At 36.6% G+C, this 21785-nt stretch overlaps 1 protein-coding gene across 1 annotated transcript in view; it reads right to left on the bottom strand.

The window, feature by feature from the left end:
- Positions 1-21785, bottom strand: part of cfap58 (cilia and flagella associated protein 58) — a 71380-nt gene that overhangs the window by 27317 nt on the left and 22278 nt on the right. Inside the window, exons 12-13 of the mRNA XM_043232697.1 lie at positions 13062-13202; positions 11092-11315 (exon numbers count right to left, since the gene is read on the bottom strand). Coding sequence (XP_043088632.1) covers positions 11092-11315; positions 13062-13202 — 365 coding nt within the window. The remainder of the gene's footprint in view (positions 1-11091; positions 11316-13061; positions 13203-21785) is intronic.

The raw sequence follows: 21785 nt of genomic DNA, 5'->3' as shown, positions 1-21785 counted from the left end.
CCACAACAGGCACAAACAGGGAAATGCAAACAAGAGGGTGAATGGAAGCGAGAGGGAGAAACAAATCTCTTGGATCTCATATCGACAGGTTATGGCTCACAACATAATCCTACCTGACCTTTCCCTCTCCGCAGCAGGCTTGTCTGAAAAGACACTTGTAGACATGCGTGCTTTTCCATAGGCGTACGCACAATACATCGTAGCATTCGCAGATGATCCCATCAATTCTGAGTGGTACTTTCCCATAAAATTTTAGCCTCCAAAAATAGTGCATTATTGTTTTAATGTCGAAGGGATATGAAAAGAAAAAAAAGAACCAATAACGTTTTTTTGCAAAATCAGTTCATGTTTGGTTTCAAAATCAGTTAATAATTTATTATTGTTTTAAATTTCAAAGCTGTTTTGTCTGAAAGCACCCTTTACGAGCAAAAATGGTCTAAAACAGATATGTCGGTGGATTTTGATGTGAGAGGATTACGGGGAATGATGGATTATTTACAAACCAGCAGCTTTTCTCTTTACAAGTCAGCGATTGATGGACTGGAGTCATGGATAATTGTGAAGAGAATCCATTGGTGTGCAAGAGATTTAATGTAAGTTCTCTTTAAGTCTGTTCCAGTGAAGAAACAAACATATCTATATACTGTGAGTAAATGTAATTTTTCTGTGAAATATTCCTCAATATTCAGAAACTGGGGATTACGTGTTTACTGTAGCTGTAATATTGTAGCCTGTTACAATGTTTGATGTGTTGACGTTATTATTGACAAACTGGAAAAAAAAGATCCCAGTGCTCTATTGTGTTTTGCTAGGATGTACCCACCTGTTATTTTGCGCAACAGTGTATTCTGTGTGTACTCCACCCTTTCAACACTGTCACTTATGACAAGCCTAGCTACAGCCAGTGTCTTCCTTTGACCTGCTACAGTGATTCAACTCCACAAATAAACAACTTGAACGCTCCATCAGCCAACCTATTAGCACTAGTGGCTTGCCAAAGTCTAGAAAAAGCAAATTACACCATTTCAGCCACAATAGAAAAGCCTCTTGAAATACATTGAAAGTAAATGAATGGCAAAATCGTCTCTCAGGGCAACTACGGACACGCAGAAAAAAAAAAAAAAAAATGTTGGAACGGAGAAACAGAAAAGTGAATAAAAGGGAGATAAAATAACACCCTGTCTACAAGACATGATTGGCACAACACAACAAAAACTCGTTATAATAAGCCTCTGCGTATAAATATATATGGAATACTATACAGTAGGAGAAAAATCGAGTAGTATGTCCACATTTGTAGAATGTTAATGAAACAATAGGCAAAAAAATCCTGAATGGTACATCTGATTGACATGATCTCTTAAGGCCAAAGTAGAAAATTTGTGAAAGCTTGTGAAGCAATGCAAGTATTTCATTTATCCCACACACAATCATACTATATAGAACAAACTTTGCTAACCATCACAAAGCAAAGTTTTAAACCAAATGCAGTACCTGTTATACGGTATGCGACGGATGCAGCAAGTAACTCGGACGCGCAGATGCGATGTGCACGAAGAAATAGTGTTAAAAAAGCAAGGAGGTTTTTAAGAGGGTCTTTAAATCTTGGATGCTAGAGATGACAAAGAGCCTGTAACCAATTGAATGCTAAACTGAAATGATATGATGCTCTGTTTCAACAAAATGTCGCAGAACTTTCTCTGTGAAGCAATTGAGAGAGATGGATGAGCATAGCGCACAGCTCATTTACCTGAGCGCAATGCAGGTTGAGATTATGAGGGTGTTACCGATTAGCATGCTAAATTGATCAATAAGTCATTTCCCTTGAGGAAAAAAACTAGATTATCACAGTCTTCAGTGTACTATCATTTGTCTAGCAATGTGAGTAAACTGGAGAGGTTTTTGCAAATGTTGTACTAAAAGACAGTGGAATTGCTTCTAAATGGCATGGATTGATTTCTCAAGGCTTACGAGGTCTTTTTTCGTCATTTATGATTCAGACAAATCAATGTTGTTAGTGTTTGCTATGTTTGAGAAAGAAAAATTGGCATTAGCTCTTGTTTTGAGTTTAATATGTCATCTTTAATATTTAGAACTGTCTCAGCGGCTCGGTTCCTAAACCTGAGGTTTATAGAGGGAGTGTTTTAAGGCGTCACAGCCATGCTCCTGACGCAAAAAAGCCTGTTTTTGATGATAAGAAATTTTATTATGCTGCTACACTAATTCACTTTTAAGTTGAATTTTTTTTTTTACTAATTCTCTTAACTATGACTTTTAACTTTTAATTCAATAAACTCGTAATTTTCTTGCTTATTAATCATTAATAACATAGTTGTTAAGTTTAGGTGTTGGGTAGGATTAGGGATGTAGAATATGATCATGCATAATATATGTACTAACAAACAAACAATCTTTTAATAATAGACTTGTTGTTAAGCAGCTATTTAATAGTGAGAATTAGTCCCTATATGAAAGTGTTGCTATAATTTAACAGAAATGCTTATTACATTATAGATTTCATTAAAGATGTAAAAGTAACTGCATAGTGTAAATGATCAGCTAGTAGATACGAGATGTTTGTCCTTAATAACATGCTAATATCAAACTCTGTTCTTTCCCCTGCAGTGTGTGGTGACTGTAAGCTCTCTATTACATATCAAGCGTTCGTGTTTAGGCCTTAACCCGAGTCTTTATTAAGTGTCTTCCTTCATTAAAATTGATGGCAAGCCAAACAAACAAGACCTCAGGCGCTTTGATGTGAAGAGGAATCCTCTTGTACACCTGTTGCATCATTATCAGACAACGATGTACACACACAAACAGTCGCCGTTCTCTGATTTCGTTGGTGTACAGGAAAACTGTCTTTGCAAAGAAAACATTAGACATTACAACATTACACATTACGTGTAACACGTACCTTGTTTCCCCAAAGGAAATTCTTTCTAACAAATCCACACCAGAACCACTGCACATCTCAGAGCAACACACGGCCAGTGGTGTTTCGTTGAATAGTTTTGAAGCTAATTGAATCAATGACTCACTCATAACCACAATCACATGTTTCATCCCTGGATGAATCAGTGGCACCAAACAAAATTTGGTGATTTGATTAAGTGAACAATTTTTTAAGCAAATCATTTGAAAGAATGATTCAGTGACTTCAAATAAGCTGTGTTTCACCCTATGTAGGTCGCATTTGTCGCCACATACTGTACATCTCGCACATATCCTTAGCCTCCTTAACCATTCTTCCTTTTGAAACCTAATTACTGTAATTTCTTACCTTCTTTAGAACGTAATGGTTACTTTTCTGAATTGAGACAGCCTCAATGATGTATGCGGTTGACAAATGTAGCCTACGTAGGGTGTAGCCTTCTAAATTAGATACAGCAATAGACATGTTACCAGATACTGGTGTGCAAATGTGATGTTCACTGGAAATCGCAACAGATAATAAGGACTGGAACATGTATTATATCATACATGTATCTACTATTAATATCAGCCAAATAAAGAAAACATCAAAACGGGAATCTATTGAATTTCCAATGCCACTTCCATTCACTTTGTCCAAGCTTTTATTAGGTGAGTGGAAGTATTCTTTGATCACTTTGTTCAAGACAGGTCTAATCTGACCCTGAAACACAAAGACTTTTTCAGGTTGCATTTCGATTACTCCAGTTCTCAACATAAGTTTGTATCTAGCAAGTACTTTTTCCTGGAGCTTTAATAAAATACTTTTAGTGGCACTCTGTTCTGTTCTGTTCTGTTCTCAACAAAAGCTACTTAGTATTGTGTGCACACAAATGCATGATATTTTTACACTTTGAAATATAAGAAAGAGAATAATATAAAATGTGACATAAGAGCATACTGTAATTACTGACACCAGTGCTCCAGGGAGACTGTATTAATCTTAGTCATTGGTCATTTTACTACACCTTACGGCAGACAATAGAGCCCTGAAAGGATTTCCTGTCCAGATTGGGAAAAATAAAAGCAGCCTTTCCATTTGCTCGCCTTTTGCTGGCTGTGGCTTTAATTTATGCATTTTAATTGTGTTTTTGGCAAAGCTTTTGTTTTTCTGCTCTCACTATTCTCTCTTCTCAATTGTGTTTTGCATAAATACATCACTGTCCACTAAAAGAAAGCAAGCCATCCATCTTTCGCAGTCAACAAATTAATTCCACTATGACAAATAAATAACTGATTTCGAATGGAAAAAAGAAAACCACGTGCATTTTATCCACATGTTTCTCTTAGTCAGTGTTTTAGTTTATATTCCTCCTTTTTGCTGTTGTTTCGAATGAGATCTGCATGGAGATACGGAAGGCGAAAGAGTGGGTCGGAGTATACAGATTGATTTATTCAGGAAGGCAGGGTTGATATCAGGGACTTAAACTTTAATCAACACGCTTATAGAGTTCAGGACTCTCACCCACACACACACATTTTCTCATGTTGCAGAATGCAGTCTTCCCACTGAAACTACACATATTTGCAGGCAATAGCAGAAAATGGTAAAACTAAAGGCAATGGTGTCATGAACTGGCCTTGTTACTATGTACAGGCCTAATTTTTATCAGCACCATTAACATCAGCATCTTCCCACTAGATAACATTAAAAGCCACCTCCTATAGGCCATAGCACTATTACATATAACACCCTAAAGCTGCCGCAAAAGTGATTCTTATAAACACCACACATATGTCTCTATTACCTGACAGATATCACTGATATAGGCGTCTTGAGATATCCCACCTGTCTCTTTGACAGCCCCAGGCTCTGTAAGCAGCCAAAAACAATGTGAATGCAGCCTGCATGTCTAAGAATCTAAAGAACGAGCCAATAGCTCATTCAGCCAATAGCGTAAGTTTGGACCATAGACTACTTGTTTGATTAACCCTTTCAGGGTTCCTCGAAACCCTCCAACTTCCCCTGCTCCTCTTGTATAGATGCTATGGGTTTATAAATACTCAAAGAACCATATCTGACCATATACAGTCATAGACCATAACTGTATCTAATGTCAGTAGCAAGTTCGTGCCCTTGCTTTGCGGCAGCAATAATCTACAACAACAACAGCAGTGATTCAGTAACATGGTCTTGTTTTGGTTACCAAAACCAAATACATTAACATTGTCTATTTATTACGCAATAATGACCAGCTGACTGACTATTTCTTGCTTATACCGTTTTTTGTTTTTAACTTTTAAAAGAAATGCCATTTTCCTCTCTCTAATTTGATTTCAAGTTGTACCAGCTGCCAAAAACTTGTAAAGACTGCATGCATAAAACCTCTATTATCCAAAGGATTTTATCTTTGGTTTGATTGAAGAAAGCGCCGTATAATGCTATGTTACAAATAAGGCTCAAGGTAGTGCAGCTAGCAGTTAGACAATGCTTAAGAAACATTTATTTAATTCTAATGAAATATTCATGCAGATCTGAATGGAAGCGGATTACTGGGAATTCATCTGTCAGGATGCCACTCAACCGCTTTTCAAGTTTCCATTTTCTAATGAGCAAGAGGATGGGAGGAACATATGGTTCCGTATGCTTCACCTAGCTCATCCAGAGGTGAAAAAAAGATGGAAGTCTCGATGACAGGTTTTTGAAACATTTGGAATTTTTCATTCTAATCACAGTAGGAGCATGTTGTCGCCCGAGAAAGGGATCTAAATCTGCAAAATAATGATAATCATTGCTGATTGTATCGTGTATCAACAATAGAGATATAGTCTGTGGCTGATCTAATTAATATTAGGCTCGTTTGCTGCATTATATTTCTTTTCCGCATTTTTACAGTTTTGCGCATTACAACCAATCACACACACTTATGCTGAGCTTATAAATACAATGGCCAATCAGAGGAGTTCAGATGAGACATCATTAAAACAATGGAGTTCCATTGTTCAGAAAATTCTGTCATCACAAACACCAAGTGTGGATGTACATGTAATGTAAGTGTAAGAGATTTATTCATCATACAGTGTAATTTCCCTGATTATAATGAGAGTGTTTTTAAAGTGCTTAAACTCGAGCTAGACTGAGCATATGATGATGTTCTTTGGTAATGTAACGTTCTTCGCTCATTTTCTGTAGCTGCTTTTTGAATAACTGACAAAATGTATGCATTATAATTAGAAAGTTATAATGTTTTTATTAAGCTGGTATCATGTTAAATACAAATTGAAAAACATTAGCCTGCTTTAATCCTTACGCTGGAGTTGGTTCACTTTACATGCACTTTTATTTTGGATGTAATTGATAGCAATTAATAATTTGACAGCACTATTACAATATTTATTTTTTTATTGGGAACTATGATACTTTGAGCACCATGCAACCATATTGTGCGAAAAATAAATGCACTTTCAAGCAGAAAGAGTATAGTGTTCCGTACTTTATAACAGTTCACATTTGCCATGATCGACACGCACGCAATTTATTTATTTATTTTTTGTAGAAAATGACATATTTCAATGATATACCGACCACAAACTACAAATGTTCACGCTTAAGAGAAGAAATAGAGTAATAAAAGTAGAAAGAATGGAAGACAAGTGCTACTGGAAACCGGTGGGAGACAGATATGTAGGAAAAGAGAAAGAAAAAATAGAGCAGTTACAGAAATGTGCCTACAGCAGAACACATATAAAACAATGAGCTGTGATAGAGTCCAAGGCCTCTGTCCGGAAAATGTGCAGCAGTGAGCTAAAATGTCAAAGGTAAGGTCTATCTGTTGTAACCCCTCTCTCTCTCTCATTCTGTTTTTCTTTCTATTTCTGTCCTTATTTCTGAGAAGCAATTATATAATGCTCCTCTAATGCAATAAAAAAGGGGGAATGGAGTGAGGGAAAGAAGTTTGAGAGCAGTAGAACACGTACTAACGCTGCTTTAATTGACGTGAAGTGCACGTAAGGGTAACCCTGTGATTCAGGCAGAGTTAGCCAAACATAATTTATTTTGGAGTACGGGCTCTTTGAAATCATTTGAAATGGAAAGACCTCCTCATTACACTAGACAAACACACAACGCAACAATTTGGTTCAAAGCTGGATCAAAGAAAAAACTCAAGCACACAAACACACACTTACACATCACTGGTCTGTGCTCTGTATTGTTCATTCCACTCGTTGGTTTGAATCTTCTAATGAATATTTCAGGCAAAATGCAGCAGAATTTAGTTCATTATGGCTTAAATTATCATGGTCTCATTTACTGCAATCGTTAAGTAAAAACCAGTGCTAATGCTGTTCGTGCGATAATATGAGCTCTGTCTGCTTTGAAACTTGGTGTGGATCAGGATCGAACACTTCTGATGGCTTCCCCAAATTAGAATTATTTAAGCAATCCAGTCATTTATATAGAACAGTGGGTAATATGCATGCTTCCAATTGGACATTCAGACAATCACAATGTAAAGCCTTGACTGCAATCATCGGTTTTCGAGATTTGTTAATCACAGTAGTCCCAATCTCGATGATTTATTCTAGTAATTGTGCAGACCTATAGTTCTAAAACTTAAAGGGAGGGTCGCAAACCTTATCAAAATAACACACGTGTTATCTCTCAATAGTCATTTTCATCTGTTACAGGAGCAGATATTAAGTACCTTATCATGATACGGGGTGACCTTGTGGGTAGTGTGAAAAGTCTGAGCGTGTATCTATGTATGATTTAAAATTGCATACATTATCATTATGTACATGAGCCTTGATTGCAATCTCTTTTAAGAAGCAGAGTTCATTCGGCTGTCATTATTAGGAAAATGGATGCATTTACATTCCAATCATTCTTCTGTCTCTGTTGAGTGGATGTTAGGAGGAGCTTTCTTGACGCGCTTGAACGCATTTCTTATGGACTAGAGGAGTTTTCGACTGTCTTTTCTACAGCTTTATTTTTGGTTGTATACAGCGCGGTTTAATTGCTAAGTTGCACAGAGGCAGAGAATTATTTGTGACTGAATCACAAGCTTGTTGACAAGTGTTCAGGGGCCCATGAGTTGACAAACTAACACAGCGACATCAAGTCAAACTTATCACCCTAGCACCTTCCGCTTCAGTAGGTGACAACAACAGTACAGCAGCTCTCTTTAGGTCACTCTACAGGAATAGATGAAGTCCCATCTGAATTTGTTAGGGTCTTTTTGGAGCACCACTGATGTAGAGTATTTTGAAATGTTTCAAGATACTTTTCCTATGACAGATATTCTTCAATGAAGTTGGATCCATAACTTTGACATTCCAGTAAGTTTATTCAAAAGTTTGGGTTCAGTAAGATATTTATTTATGTTATTTTATTTAAAGAAATTAATATATTCTTCAGGTACCCAGTAAACCGATCAAAAGTGACCATAAAGGCTCCAAAAATATATAAAGCATCCCATTTTTTTCAATATGGATGATAATAAGAAATACTTCTTGAACACCAAATCAGAACATTTTCTGAAAGATTATGTGACACTGAAGGAGTAACTGCTTTTGAAAATTCAGCTTTGCAGTCTTGGGAATAAACAGAATTTAAAAAGTAGACGTGTAAACATTTCTTGGTAGACAATGACAGTCGAAGAGAGCATGTCCATCAAGAGCATGATAAATAAATAAAGAAATCTGTTTAAAAGGAGTAAAAAAAAAATAAATCATCACACTAAAAACACTTTTTGCATCTGTTGTGCTCAATCTAGCTGCTCCTTAATGCAAGACACAGTTTTGAATCTTGGTGTTGTATTTGTGTTGAATTCCTCATCTGTAAATTGCTGTAGATGAAAGCGTCTGCTAAATTTATAAATGTAAACACAAACGGATGTCAGCTCCTCATGAGACTTTGCTTTCATGGACTTGTCCCAGAAACCCTTAAACCTAAAGGAAATATTGCTCCACAGCCAGGCACCGATATGCTACAGTCAGCGTCTTTGAGGGAACTACATTGCACTGATGACAGCAATAATGACTAAAATTTGCCACCTGTTTACCATAGAGGCTTGTATATCAGCAGAGATCTTGGCATCCAAGCTCGGGCATCAAGTCAACCCATCTGGCACAGCGGCTGCTGACTAGTCTCTCTGAAACCTTAGCACTAGCTCATTGATTTTCACATATGTTTCAGAGCACAGGAAGGACAATGATACGTGTATGTTTTCCGTTAAGAGTTAAGGGTGCTGTGGTGGCATGGCTGATTTGAAGAGTGCTCATTTTTAGCAGAAGATAAATGCTCTCCAAATTGAGAATGCCAGTCCAACTGCAGCTGACTAGAAAATAGCAAACCACCATTGTGGATAGTGACAAATTAAAGTGTATGGGTTATTTAAAAAAAAAAAAAAAGCCCTAAATTTTGCACAGAGTGACACACAATAGTTTTGTTCTTTTAGCTAAATCGTTTGAGTGAATTGTTCAATGAGTCAGTCATAAAGACAGCTGCTTTTTGAGTGAATCAGTGCATGAATCATTTAAGCAACTGTTTCACTCGCAAAGAACAGTTGCTTGTTTGGTTTTTGAATCGGTCAGTGTTGTAACAAATCATTTCAATGATTCAATGACTCACTCATACAGACAACAGCTTGTTTTGTTCTTGAATGAACCAGAGCTTTCAATTCACATGAGTGAATAAATGAGTCATAAAGACAGCTTTTGTTGTTGTTGTTGTTGCTCTTTGGTGAATCAGAGTTGTGAACATTGTTTTAGTAAATGATTCTATGACTTGCTTATATGACATATGCTAAATTTAGAACCATAATCTAGAATACTATTCTTATTGTTTTATCATATCATTGCAGAATCAATGCTAGTACATGGTTTGGAATCAAGTCAGTTGTTGTATTCATGAATGAATTAGAGGCAAAAACAAACCATTTGAATGAATGATTCAAAGATTCACTCATAATGCCAGCAGCCTGTTTTCTTCTAGAATCAATCAGTGTTGTGAATGAACCACAGTAAAGTAAGGGGTTCTGGATACAGCCAGCCATTATTTCTTTCATGAATGAATCAGAGCTGTAAATATAACTTGAGTGAATGATTCAATAATTCAATGACTTGCTCCTAAACGCTGATTTGTTGTCCCTGAATCAGTATTTTTGAACAAACGTGTTGCTCGTTATCACTTCTTTTTAAAGTTCTAAATGTATATAGAGATTTTTGCTCATTTAAGTGGTTGATAAAGGGCAGTGAAATGTAACCAAAAAAGGAGAAGAAGAAAAGTCTTTTTCTGTGTCTTTCGCATTCTCTGGAGAGAACTTGGTTGAATTAATTAAATCATTTTGGGGCTATGGAAATTTCAGTACATAATTCAGACTCTGACTCACTGAATATTTAGTGATTTTGCATTGGCTTGAGAGCTGGAGGAAAATGTGAGGTCATCACTACTCCTTATGTTACCAAAATAACCAGCTGAAGCTTAGTAAAACCCATCTATTATAGATCTGGTGTGACTTTAGACGCGAGACCTGCCAGTGCTTTCAAACGTTCCCTCAATTTCCACAGCGAGCTGTTGCCGCCTCCTTTTTACTCAGCTAAGAACTCCATTAAAAGTGATTTTTATCGCACGTCTTTTGTGACCGAAAAAGTGACTGTTATTGAGAGTGGTGAATTACAGCTTTTGAAAACATCAATAAACATCTAGCGGGGGTCAATACTGACAAGAGAATTATCTGACAAGCACTCAATTAGCTCCGTCTCTTTGTGCTGTATATGTACCTGTGATTGAGGCATAATCATTATGTCATTATACCTCTGAAGAGTACAGTACATGAGTGTTGCAGAAAAGCAATCAAGCACCTGCTTCCAAGAGGTTTTAGAGCAATAGATGTTTCGCTGTATATAAGCCATAAAATGGTTCAAAAGTGCATCAAAAGTGATTCACTTACACAACATTAAGCCAGATTACTTTCAGGCTTACTCAATTCCACATGAACCGTAAACAGCCTTCACACCAATCAAACGAATCGATCTCTGACGTCAAACACATTTCAGTGTGAAACCACCCTAAGCCCACTCTTAGTGTGCAACGACAAACCGAAACACTTCCATACTTGAACATATACTTTGAAAAGAAAGACATACTGCAGTAAATACACCCTTGTGTGTTACCTGAGGTCCTCCACATTAGAGACGGTCTTGTTGATGATGTTCTTTTCTCGTCTTTGCTTCTTGATCTCTAGCTTCAGGAGTCTGATATCCTCCAGTCGTTCGTTGTACTGTATATCACCCTTGTTCATTATGGACTGCTGGACTTTGATCTTTTCGTACAGTAAGGCCAGTGCTTCGTTTCTCTTCATCAACTGCATTCCCAGGAGGTCACGCTCATTCCTCACCTTGAAAACAATCACGTAAACACATGCACATAACATTAAAACATTAGTCTTATTAATACCGAATACAGTACAATTTCACAATCCTGTCACATGGATTCTGTATAAATGTTGCGTCTTTTGTTGCATTCCTTTTAATTCCTACCAGCTTGGTGCCAAAGTTCCGGCACTTTTAACACCTCTTCAAGCATCTGTGAGAAAACCTTCAGAAGTACTTTCACCTCCGACTGAGGTGAGGCGATATATTACAGAAATAAAAGGCGGGCCAGTGTTTTCTGCAAAGATTTGATGACTCAGCGGTGTTAGTCTTTCAGGATAATAGCCAAAAACTTCACGCAACATGACAAATGTGGTGAAGGTTTGGGAAAATGTCTTATAAAGAAGTTTTAGGTGTTACTTTAATGGATTTTAACAAAAAGTCGGAGAAAAACATTTGGAAGGCCATATGCAATAAATAAATATAACGTCTAAATCATTTTTGTGTTATTGTACACAGTATATATACTAGGAAGTTATGTAAAATGGTAATTTACTTTCTTTCTGAACTTTCATTATAGCTGTACTACACAGCATGCACAAAACTCTGCAATGCTTAAAGCTGTGTGTATTGCATGGTATTTATGAGGGATTTGTTGCATGGCATACAGTATACGATACGGTTTGGGAAGCTCAGGGATGTACAGACGATGAAGCTTTATTAATGTGTATGGATAGCCAGAAGAGTACAGAAGCTGGTGTCAGCAAAGGCAATTTGGACAGAATGCCCTTTGAATGGGTTAACCTTTACCAAAGAACCAATGTCAGCAATGTACAGCATCAGATATTAACATTACATTCACTTTATGATCTCAAATACTGACCCGAATGACTTACCAAAGACGCTGTAAAAAATGTTGCTACTTAATGTGTTAAAAAAAAAAAAAGCTTTTACGATTTTCTTCTCCATAAAAGCCTAAAGCTATATATACACATCTATATTTAATTCAGCTAAAATACAAGCAAGGATATCTAAGCTTATAATCTGTCTGTGTATATTTTTCAATATAATTAAATAAAATCAGATAAACACAATGATAAAATAAACCAATAAATAAAAAAACAGTATTTTGTGCTAATATTATATTTTTAAATCTTCAAATTCATGATGCATTAATCAGGTTATTCAATGAATGTATTTATCCCACAGACTTAACTAATATTAAGTCGTAAAAAGAGAAATTAAAGACAAGCCTACCACTGACATATTAATGACTACTGACATATTCTGATATATTAATATACCCCTCAAATTTTTTGACATCACATTTTAAGACCTTAACCCCATCAAAGGGTATGAAACTAAATGTTAAAACAGTAACGAAAGTGTGCGTATCATAAGATGCATATTAAATTCGTTTTTTATTGACTTAATAGATTAAGATGCAAAAAAACTGATCATTACATCAGCGCTCACTATTTGAATGATTTGACTGTTCAGCTGGTTTAATCATGTTCGACCGCTGACTTACCGAGATCAGAAGCTCTAAATGTTTCAAAATGCCAAGACCAATTTGGCCTCCCCGGTGATTCAATTTCCATTTGCTGTTTTAAAGAGAGGTTGACCCTGTTCCTGCTGGACTTTCTCAGAAGTGAGATTCCAGATCTAATGACTTTTGAGTGAACCTAGATTACTGTCTCTTTCATCTTTAGCGTAAACAGCCTATTGAAGGAGGAGCACAAGGACACGCGGACACTCGCTGAAACCTGTACCTGATCGAGCTCTTTTTTCTGCCGGATCCTCTCAGCGTCAGCCTCCGCTATGATCTTCAGCAGCTCGCGTTCCTCTGCCTCCTGTTTCTCAATGAACTGCTTCGTCTCTTGAGCCTGTTGCCTCATCTTCTGCAGCTCGGCCTGTAGAAACGGGGAAATCGATGCAAAAGAAAACAGAACAAAAAGTTAAAAGCAAAACTAAGAAATTATCTTTTTATGCTCTTTATGCACTACATGCTCTAGTGAAAGTTTATCGTGTTATATTCACTATTAAGTGTCGGGAAGATTACTTACAAATTGACGTCTGTTACTGATTACAAAATCGCGTGATGAACATGTTTTGGATTACACTTGCTTAATGTATTCTGATTAGATTTTAGATTACTTTTGATCTAAAACAGATTGCATTCTTTCTCCAGGTTTTCTGAAATGGGGGTTCGTGAATAAACTACAAGGGGTTTGTGAGGTGATGGAAAGAGGGAAGTCTTTCCACTTGTACAAAAGCGTACAAAAAAAAAGAAAAAAGAAGAATTAGGGCAAATCAAATTATGAATAATTTACTGCCGTTGTGTGAATATGTAATCATGCATTCTATAAAAGTAACTGTATGATTATGTGCACTTTAAAATGTCATATACTTTATTATATTTATATGTTGTCCAGATAACATGTAATCACTTAATACCCAGCAATGTATCTTTTTTCATTGGATGCATTGTAAATTGTATTTATCTGAGTTATACTAATAAAAAATACACTTTTACATTTTATTTTTATGTAATTTGTGTGTGTGTGTGTGTGTGAGAGAAAATAAAATTTAGAAATTTTGTCAATTTAACATCATTTCAAAATATTCAAAGATTTTAGAGAGATTTACATACATTTAAGTTGACTACAGTTTTACAAATGACCAAAAAAATATTTTCTTCATTAAAATCCTTTAATCATAATTATTTTCATATTATAACGATTATTGCAGTCAAAATATATTTTAAAAAAAAACTTTAGCGCATACCATTTTGTGATCATTTAACGCTGCTATTATTAGCATTCTATCCCTTCATTCTCAAGATTCAAGATTAAAACGCGCTTTACTGACATGATAAACTGGTTTGCATTGACAAAGCATTAGTAAACATTACACATACATGCACAATAGATGGTCTTTTTAGCGGTTCGCATAAGAAGGATGGAATATGTTGCTGATTTATGTGTAGCGCGTGAGGTTCAAAAGTGCAGTTGTGTTTCCATCTCATTTTGTGTGCAGCAGGAGCACAGCGTGTCCTCCTTCAGCAGAGAGAACCGTCTGTGTCTGACTTTCTTTGTGTCTGGGCTATGTTTGCTGAGTCTGTAAACAGTCAGGAGTTTAAGTTCAGGGTTGGTCACGGTAGTCAGGTATTCTGTTTTGGTGTATTCTATTACAATTTCCCCTCTTTTGTTGTAATTTCCGCCTGGAGTACAAAAGAAAACCTGAAATAAAAATGGGCTCTAATTACCCTCCTAATAAATGTCCCTGGTTTTATTATGTGCAATTCATCAGTGCATATTATTCCGAAGAAAACAATGTTTGTTTTTAAAGCCATTCATCAAAAGGTAATCGTTTTCTCTGCAGCTTTTTAAAAAGCTCGTTTTTTTTGCCGATGTATTCAAGGCAGAACCGTGCGAGTAAAAGAACTTTAACTAGTAAAACCTTCGCTTCTTCACTTTTTAAACCCCACCCTCATTATTCCCTGATGAATGCGCAATATTAAGAACAAATTGCATTGACTAAGTAGTTTTGTTTCATTTAATGTTAATCTAATTTGGCTTGATTAATTTTTTGTGCTAAGGTCCTGCTGAACATGTTTCGCTCCGACTCAGTGAGAAGGAAGCTATTTTAAGGTCAGTTTACACTGCACTGACAGATGGCAAAAGACATGTTCAGTGTGTTATGTTTGTTGCCATTGGTCAGTGCTTTTTTTGCCAATTAAACATGTTGAATTGGTACTGGCGGGTTCTTGGAATGTCTGTAAAGTGAGTTAGTGTACTCTGGCAGTTGTCAGCATTGGACTGTCTGTTGGTGCGCTCTGACCCGGTCTCATGACGAAAACTTTCCTGTGTTTCTTTTCGCGAAACGCAAAATAAGCAACAGTAAAGACAGTTCCCAACAGAAATGAACACTAGAGGTGATAAATCAGCAGCACTTTTAACGGTTTTCTAAAAGTCCAGTGCACATCCTGTGAAAAACGAGACTCACGAGCTGAAAGGTTAGAGATAAAAAAAAGACAAACGGTATATTTTTACGTCAGCGTTAAGAGTTATAGCGCCACTCAATGGACATTTGAAACCAGAGCTACGGTGACACCAACGTCACATAAAACGGACCAGATGTATTCATTCCAGGAAAAAAAACTCGTATTTTTTTACCACCACTCATTGGACGTTTCACTTTGAATATCTCATGAAATGCACACGGCGCTATGCATTTCACATCTTGCAAAAAAGTTCTCACAGGTATGTTTTGGTCGTGAGAACAGGCTTGCTAATGCGCCTTCAGAGGTCACAGTTAACATTTTGTTCTGAAGGCATTATCTGGTATTTTATGTTGCGTTTTTGCTTAATTCTGTGCAAAATTTTGTCTCATTAAGTAAAAACTAAAATTATAAAAAATTTAAAAATTAGTCAGAATAGTCAATTAATCTAGTTGTGCCTTGTATCTTTTGCATGACATTTCAGTGTTCAGTATTGTAGTTTTACACAGAGTTTACAAGAAACGTTTCTCAACACCAGTTTTGCTACCTATTAAACAAACTGTAATTTATATATGAAGTGTTTAATAACTTCTTTATCTATAAATTACTCTTTTTTTTGTTTGTTTGTTGTGCTTTTACTCATCATATCGGTAAAATAAAATGTAAAAGGAATCTCTCCAATAATGTAATTATTCAAGAGGATTTAACAGAGCCAGTAATAAAGTGAATGAATAAGTAGTCATATTATTTGCACCGCATGAATCATAGCTTAATACATTAATATAGATTGAACACTGTCTGACTTTGAGAAGCAGGAGGCTTGTAATTTAAATTAGCTTTATAGTTATTTCATTTAGACTTAACTATGTGTTCATGTTTGGTTTTAAAGGGCTTATTAAAATGACTAAATTAATCCATCCATGAAGTGTGGGGGGTTCTCTTTTTTTATGCAGTGTTGTTTAATGAATATTAATGACATAATAGATGCTGACAGATCTGTTAGGCAGACATCATATTTTGACATCATATTTTACTTCTGTCTCACCTATTCAAAGAGACATAGCTTTCTGTGTTTAACTTAATATCATGCCAAGTTGTGCAAGAGGTCGAAACGCTGCAGTAATTTCCCCTTGGTGGGAGACTGTGGTACTTCATCAAGACATTTGACTTCAAAATCTATCTCTGTCTCTCACCCCTCTTTGACACTTATTTGGTAGCCTGCGGCAGATGCAGTGGGGTAAACATATAGGTCTGCCAAGAAGGTAGAAAACAGACAAAAAAGTGGATGGGAAGGATAAAAAGAGACAGAGGGAAGACAGGCGTGAGTGCTTTACACTTCATTTGATACCAGTCTTAACCTTTATCCCCTGAGAGAGAGAGAATGAGAGAGCAAAAGAGCCAGAGTCAGGCTGCAGGAGCAGCAGGCGGGTTGTTTTAAAGACCAAAGATCCTGTTTTTAGAACTAGCTCAGATGCAAGTCCTAAACGCTAGGCCCATGTTGACATGTGACAAGCTAAAAAAAATGGTTGTTGTTGTTTTAATTAAATTATCACATGTCTGTCTCTTGAGAATATTTCTATAAACAATGTTGTTCAAAAGTTAGTAGTTGTTAAGACTCTTTAGGCTCACCAAGGTTGTATTTGGTAAAAGTACAGTAAAATATTCATAATTTTAAATAACTTTTTTATTTTCATATGCTCCTGGAATGGAAAAGCGGTGGTTATTACCTTTAGCAGTAATTATAATATTCCTTATTATTATTATCATTAATGTGCTGATTAAATCTGTTGTATTAGAAATGTCTTTACTGTCACTCTTGATCAATTTAATCTTTGCTAGGTAAAAGCGTGTTTCAAAACAGAAAAAAAAACAAATACCTCAATTATTTCAAGTATTTAAAGAATTTTTATAATATACAATAATGCAACAAAAGTTGTACTAGTGAAACTGTTTTTTTATTAAGACTAAGTGATATATATATATATATATATATATATATATATATATATATATATATATATATATATATATATCTTCATTTCTTCATTCTTTTTTTAATAATACAGTTATAAATAGTAGAGAAAATACAATTTTAGTCTTTCTACTTTAAAAACACATTTTATTCAGTAATTTACTATCGATGTCTGAGGGACAATTGTTTCAAAGTAAATCCTACTTTTTTTCAGTGTACAGATACTTCTATCTTAAAATATGAAAATTCATTATTAAGCCGTAATTTAAATTATAATAACAGTGAAATATAGAATTGAAAAATTGTAAGCAAGTCCACTTTGAGCACTGTTCAAATTAAATAAATGTGCTTTGAGAGAATTTTTCTTCATCTGTGTCCTTGATGAAGGGGCTCCGGCAGCATAATAAACGGACAACATTCTGCACATAAGATGACAAGACCTTTGACTTGGCTTGTTAACACTGAACCAGGAACAACTGCGTGAGGTCGTTTTAAAGGTCGCTCGCCACAATTCCCATTTACCGTGCCACGCTGATGAAATTTCAAAAAGTGGAGAACGTCATTTAGAACCTGGCCGCATGCTTTACACATCATCACTTCCTTTTTTACGACATTAAATTGTGAAACTTTCTCCCCTCCTCTCTCGGTTCAGTGCTAAACATTTGCAGACAGTGTCTGGAGCATGTAATAAGATTTCTCCGAGATCGATGTCGCCTCTCGGCATGCATAACAACCAGCTGGACGGAGCTGGTGCTGAGAGCAGCCTCTCCCCTCATTACCCCCTGCCGTAGCCTCTCGTGATGAGAAAGTGTAGCCCATTCATTAACATGCTAATCAATTCTTATGAAGTGGCCTAATTGTTTTTTCATGGGGTGAGGGTTAGCCAGTAGACAGACTCGCTGCTGGCCGGCTTCAAAGAACACAAGAGCTTCTTTCTTGGTACGTTTGTGAAGGCTTGAGGTAATAAACAACAACAAGAAGAGCTGAAAGGTCAATGTCTTGGCACAATAGTCTTTGTGTGTGGAGACAAGAGACCAGCAGGACAAAAGGGCATTGCTTCCTATGAAGCCGTCTGTATGGAAACCCATAAATGCTCCAAAATGCCCTTTAAAAGGATAGTTCACCCCCCCAAAAAAATGAAAATTTGGTCATCATTATTCACCCTTATGTCATTCCAAACCTGTATGGCTTTCTTTCTTCTGCAGAACACAAAAGAAGGTATTTAGAAGAACGCTGGGTCATATTTGATATGACAAAAGTTTAATTAAGGCACGGTTTCTTCCATCAAATCTTAATTAACCGACAGCAGCTTTCATACCTCAGTAAAGAGCGAAGCACAGTCGTGCACAGACCATAAAACTGACAGGAGCAGCTCCGGTGGAGAACGGTGGCTGAATCTTAATCTTCAGATGACACGCAGCTCATTTCTGCATCTCTGTAAGTTACCAAAACCACAAATGAAAACTCGTAACACACGTGTAGATGTGTACGTGCGGATAATATGCCAAGAAAGGCAACTAGGTGTTCAGTCTGGTTCCACTCACATCGAGAATACAGCTGTGAGTCCTTAAAATTCACATGTGTGAGTTTGGTTGTCACTTCTGTAAATATCAAAGATTTGTGTCAATGTATTAATGACTGAAATACAGAACTGACAACCCTATTCTGCTGCTGTGTGAAAGTGGCCTAATTTTGGGATGAACGATGTTAAATGTACACCCTTGGAGTCTCTATTAATGAGCTGATGAGTTGAATCGGGTGATTTCCATTAAGGAGACATGCCAAATGACATGCGGTGTCGGTTGGGAACCACTGGACTGCATTACACCAGTTTCAGTCACAGTCATAGGATGTTGCAAGCTTTCAAAGTAAAACACTCTCCCAGATTTCTCTGATTTCGGAATGATTTCAAAGCAGATACTTCAGAGCTCAACTCTCCTCTCAGTTTACCGCTAAATATCCATTTCAAAGACACAGAATGGACTTCACGTTGAAGAGACAGGATTTTAGGATCAGGATGCGTAGTTTTATGAAAAATAAGAACAGTCCATGACAGACCATATCCAGACCAGTATTCAAGGTCAATACAAAGAGATCAAAGACAGATCCAACTATTTAAATATGATTTCAAATTCCACTGAGAGTGCCCTCTGCTGACCGAATGAGGTTTTGTCACAGCTACCTGCCATTTCTAGTATGCAGTGTTCACAAATAAATACCAAGATATACACAACCACACATGGCTCTCCAAAGCCATTTTGTTTCAGTGGGTAACAAAAACACTTTCCCAAACTTTACATGGTATTGTGACGAGTGTGGCAATGACTCTCTTCACCTGCATGGGTTATGCTTTGACATTGACGCATCCTGACAGGATTGGAGGTAAAACGTGAAGCCGAGAATGAGCTGCTGTGACAGCTGCTCCATGGAAATGTAATGAACCCAAGTTTGTCACCATTTACCAAAGGGTGATATTGACTTCCCGTCATAGACGTAATATTGCTGACAATTGGTAGATATGTGGGTTTGGCTGACAAAGTGCATCTGACAAATTAATACCAGAGGTGACAATGACAGAGGTGCAAATCACCTTTTTTAACCAGTCAGCCTGAAGAAGTGAATGAAGCGTGACCTTTTACACAGTTGTGCGTAAAGCTAAACACTCAGATGTCTTACAAGCATGTCTTTTCACACTATGAGTTCCTTGATGTCATTGTTTTCTTTCTTTTTTTTTTAATGAGGGTTAAAACACAAGCAAGAAATTATTCTCTTTATTGTAATATTTTTTTATATACTGGAATAAATGAATTGTGAGATGATCCATGTTCTCCAGCACGATTCGAGAATGTTTCAGAGCATCTTGTGCTTCACTGGAAGCAAGAAAATCTGACCTTTTGTACGTACAAAGGAATTCACATGATCAATGTCATAAACCTACTTAGTGAAGCAAGGTTTTATAGGGTACTTGGTTATCTAACTCCATAGACATTGTAAATTTCTAAGGTGACAAAAATAAAACCACTGATGTTCAATAAAGTCAATATTTTTAACCCAATATGCTCCACTTGTCCAAACTTAAATTCTGACTCAAGCTTGTCAAACGTAACATTTTCTTGCTCATGTCTTCTTTCGCACTTCATTATGAGCACAAACCCAAGACTAACCAAGAGACTTCTCATAAGAATAATAAATCAGATAAATTAAGGTTTTATGAGAAAATGGGCAAATGGCATGTTCTCCTGCCTCTTTCCATCTGTGTGTGGCTAAGAACTGTATTGAATAATGAATCTTTCACATTCTATGGCCTTCCCTCTGAAGCAAGTGAAAACAAAGGGCAAATGACAAATCCAAAAAAAGCATTATAAAGTAAAAACTAAACAGAAATGACTTAACGACCAGATAAAAGGTTTCCAACCGTACTCAAAGCAAAGAGTGGGGAAAGAATGTGATGCTTTGAAAAATAAAAAATGTTAACAGTGTTTGGGAAGTTGCTTTGAAACGGAAGAATCCCAAACTACAAGCTAATCCCAAATCAGTAAATTTATAGTAAAGCTACTCTTTCGAAAACAGACTTTGCTAAAGATGTCTATTTAAGTAAAGATTATTTATTTATTTATTATCCATTTCAGTAACAGTTCATAATAACTGCACACTACGAGTGATTAGGTAAGGTATTAGGTATTCCCACAATGCATCCTGCCGCCATAACAGCCATCCACCTGATCTAAAAGACAACATGATTCATGAGACTAGGCCACCTGTTTCCATTGATCCAGACCTGTATTATTGTCCTTATTGTATAACACACATTATTGCGACTGCCAGAAGGTTTGGAGATACACTGACCCACAGTTCGGTCCGTCTCAGACTCACTTGCTCATTCCCTTGCTCATTTTTCCCATTTGTTTACTTGCTACTCGATATATTGCATGCATTGACGGATGTAATTTAAACAAACGGATGGTTCATGGAAACCCCAAGTGAACCACTCGAATGAACCGAATCAGTCTAAAATGATTTAGATTAGTGAGCAGACAGTTCAGAAGAAACTCGCAGGATTTGTTGCGCTCCACCGTTATACCACTTGTTTTTGGAAAAGCTAGAGTGTTTTAAAAAGCCTACAAATATAGGCAGCAGCGTCACTAGTTTTGGCAAATGGCATGAGTCTAAAAATGCTTCAGGAGATTTGTAAATGCAAAGCATGTCTTCATTCACATGTTCTGGGTTTTTCTTCCTCTTGTTAAAGAGGGAAACGGATGATGGTTTTGACTTGAGAAGTGGTGGGAAACAGGAAGGAGAAGGCAGAGGAACCAGAGAAGAAAGCAGAGGTAAATTGCAGCTCTGGGGCACCTGTATGCTTTAGAGTACAAAAGGCAAAGGGTGAGACACAGGCTCACAAAAACCAAGAAAACAAATGAATGAAGGTGAAAGAAAGGAAATGCCAGAGAGGGTTACATAAGCCTGCAGTGAACTCCCTATCAATTTAAAGTTTTCTGCATCATGTCCCTACGGCACCTCAAA

Source organism: Puntigrus tetrazona, chromosome 1, assembly GCF_018831695.1.
Source record: "Puntigrus tetrazona isolate hp1 chromosome 1, ASM1883169v1, whole genome shotgun sequence".
Classification (NCBI taxonomy): domain Eukaryota; kingdom Metazoa; phylum Chordata; class Actinopteri; order Cypriniformes; family Cyprinidae; genus Puntigrus; species Puntigrus tetrazona.
The sequence above is the reverse complement of the archived record's forward strand: the minus strand, read 5'-3'. Positions and strand labels throughout refer to the sequence as shown.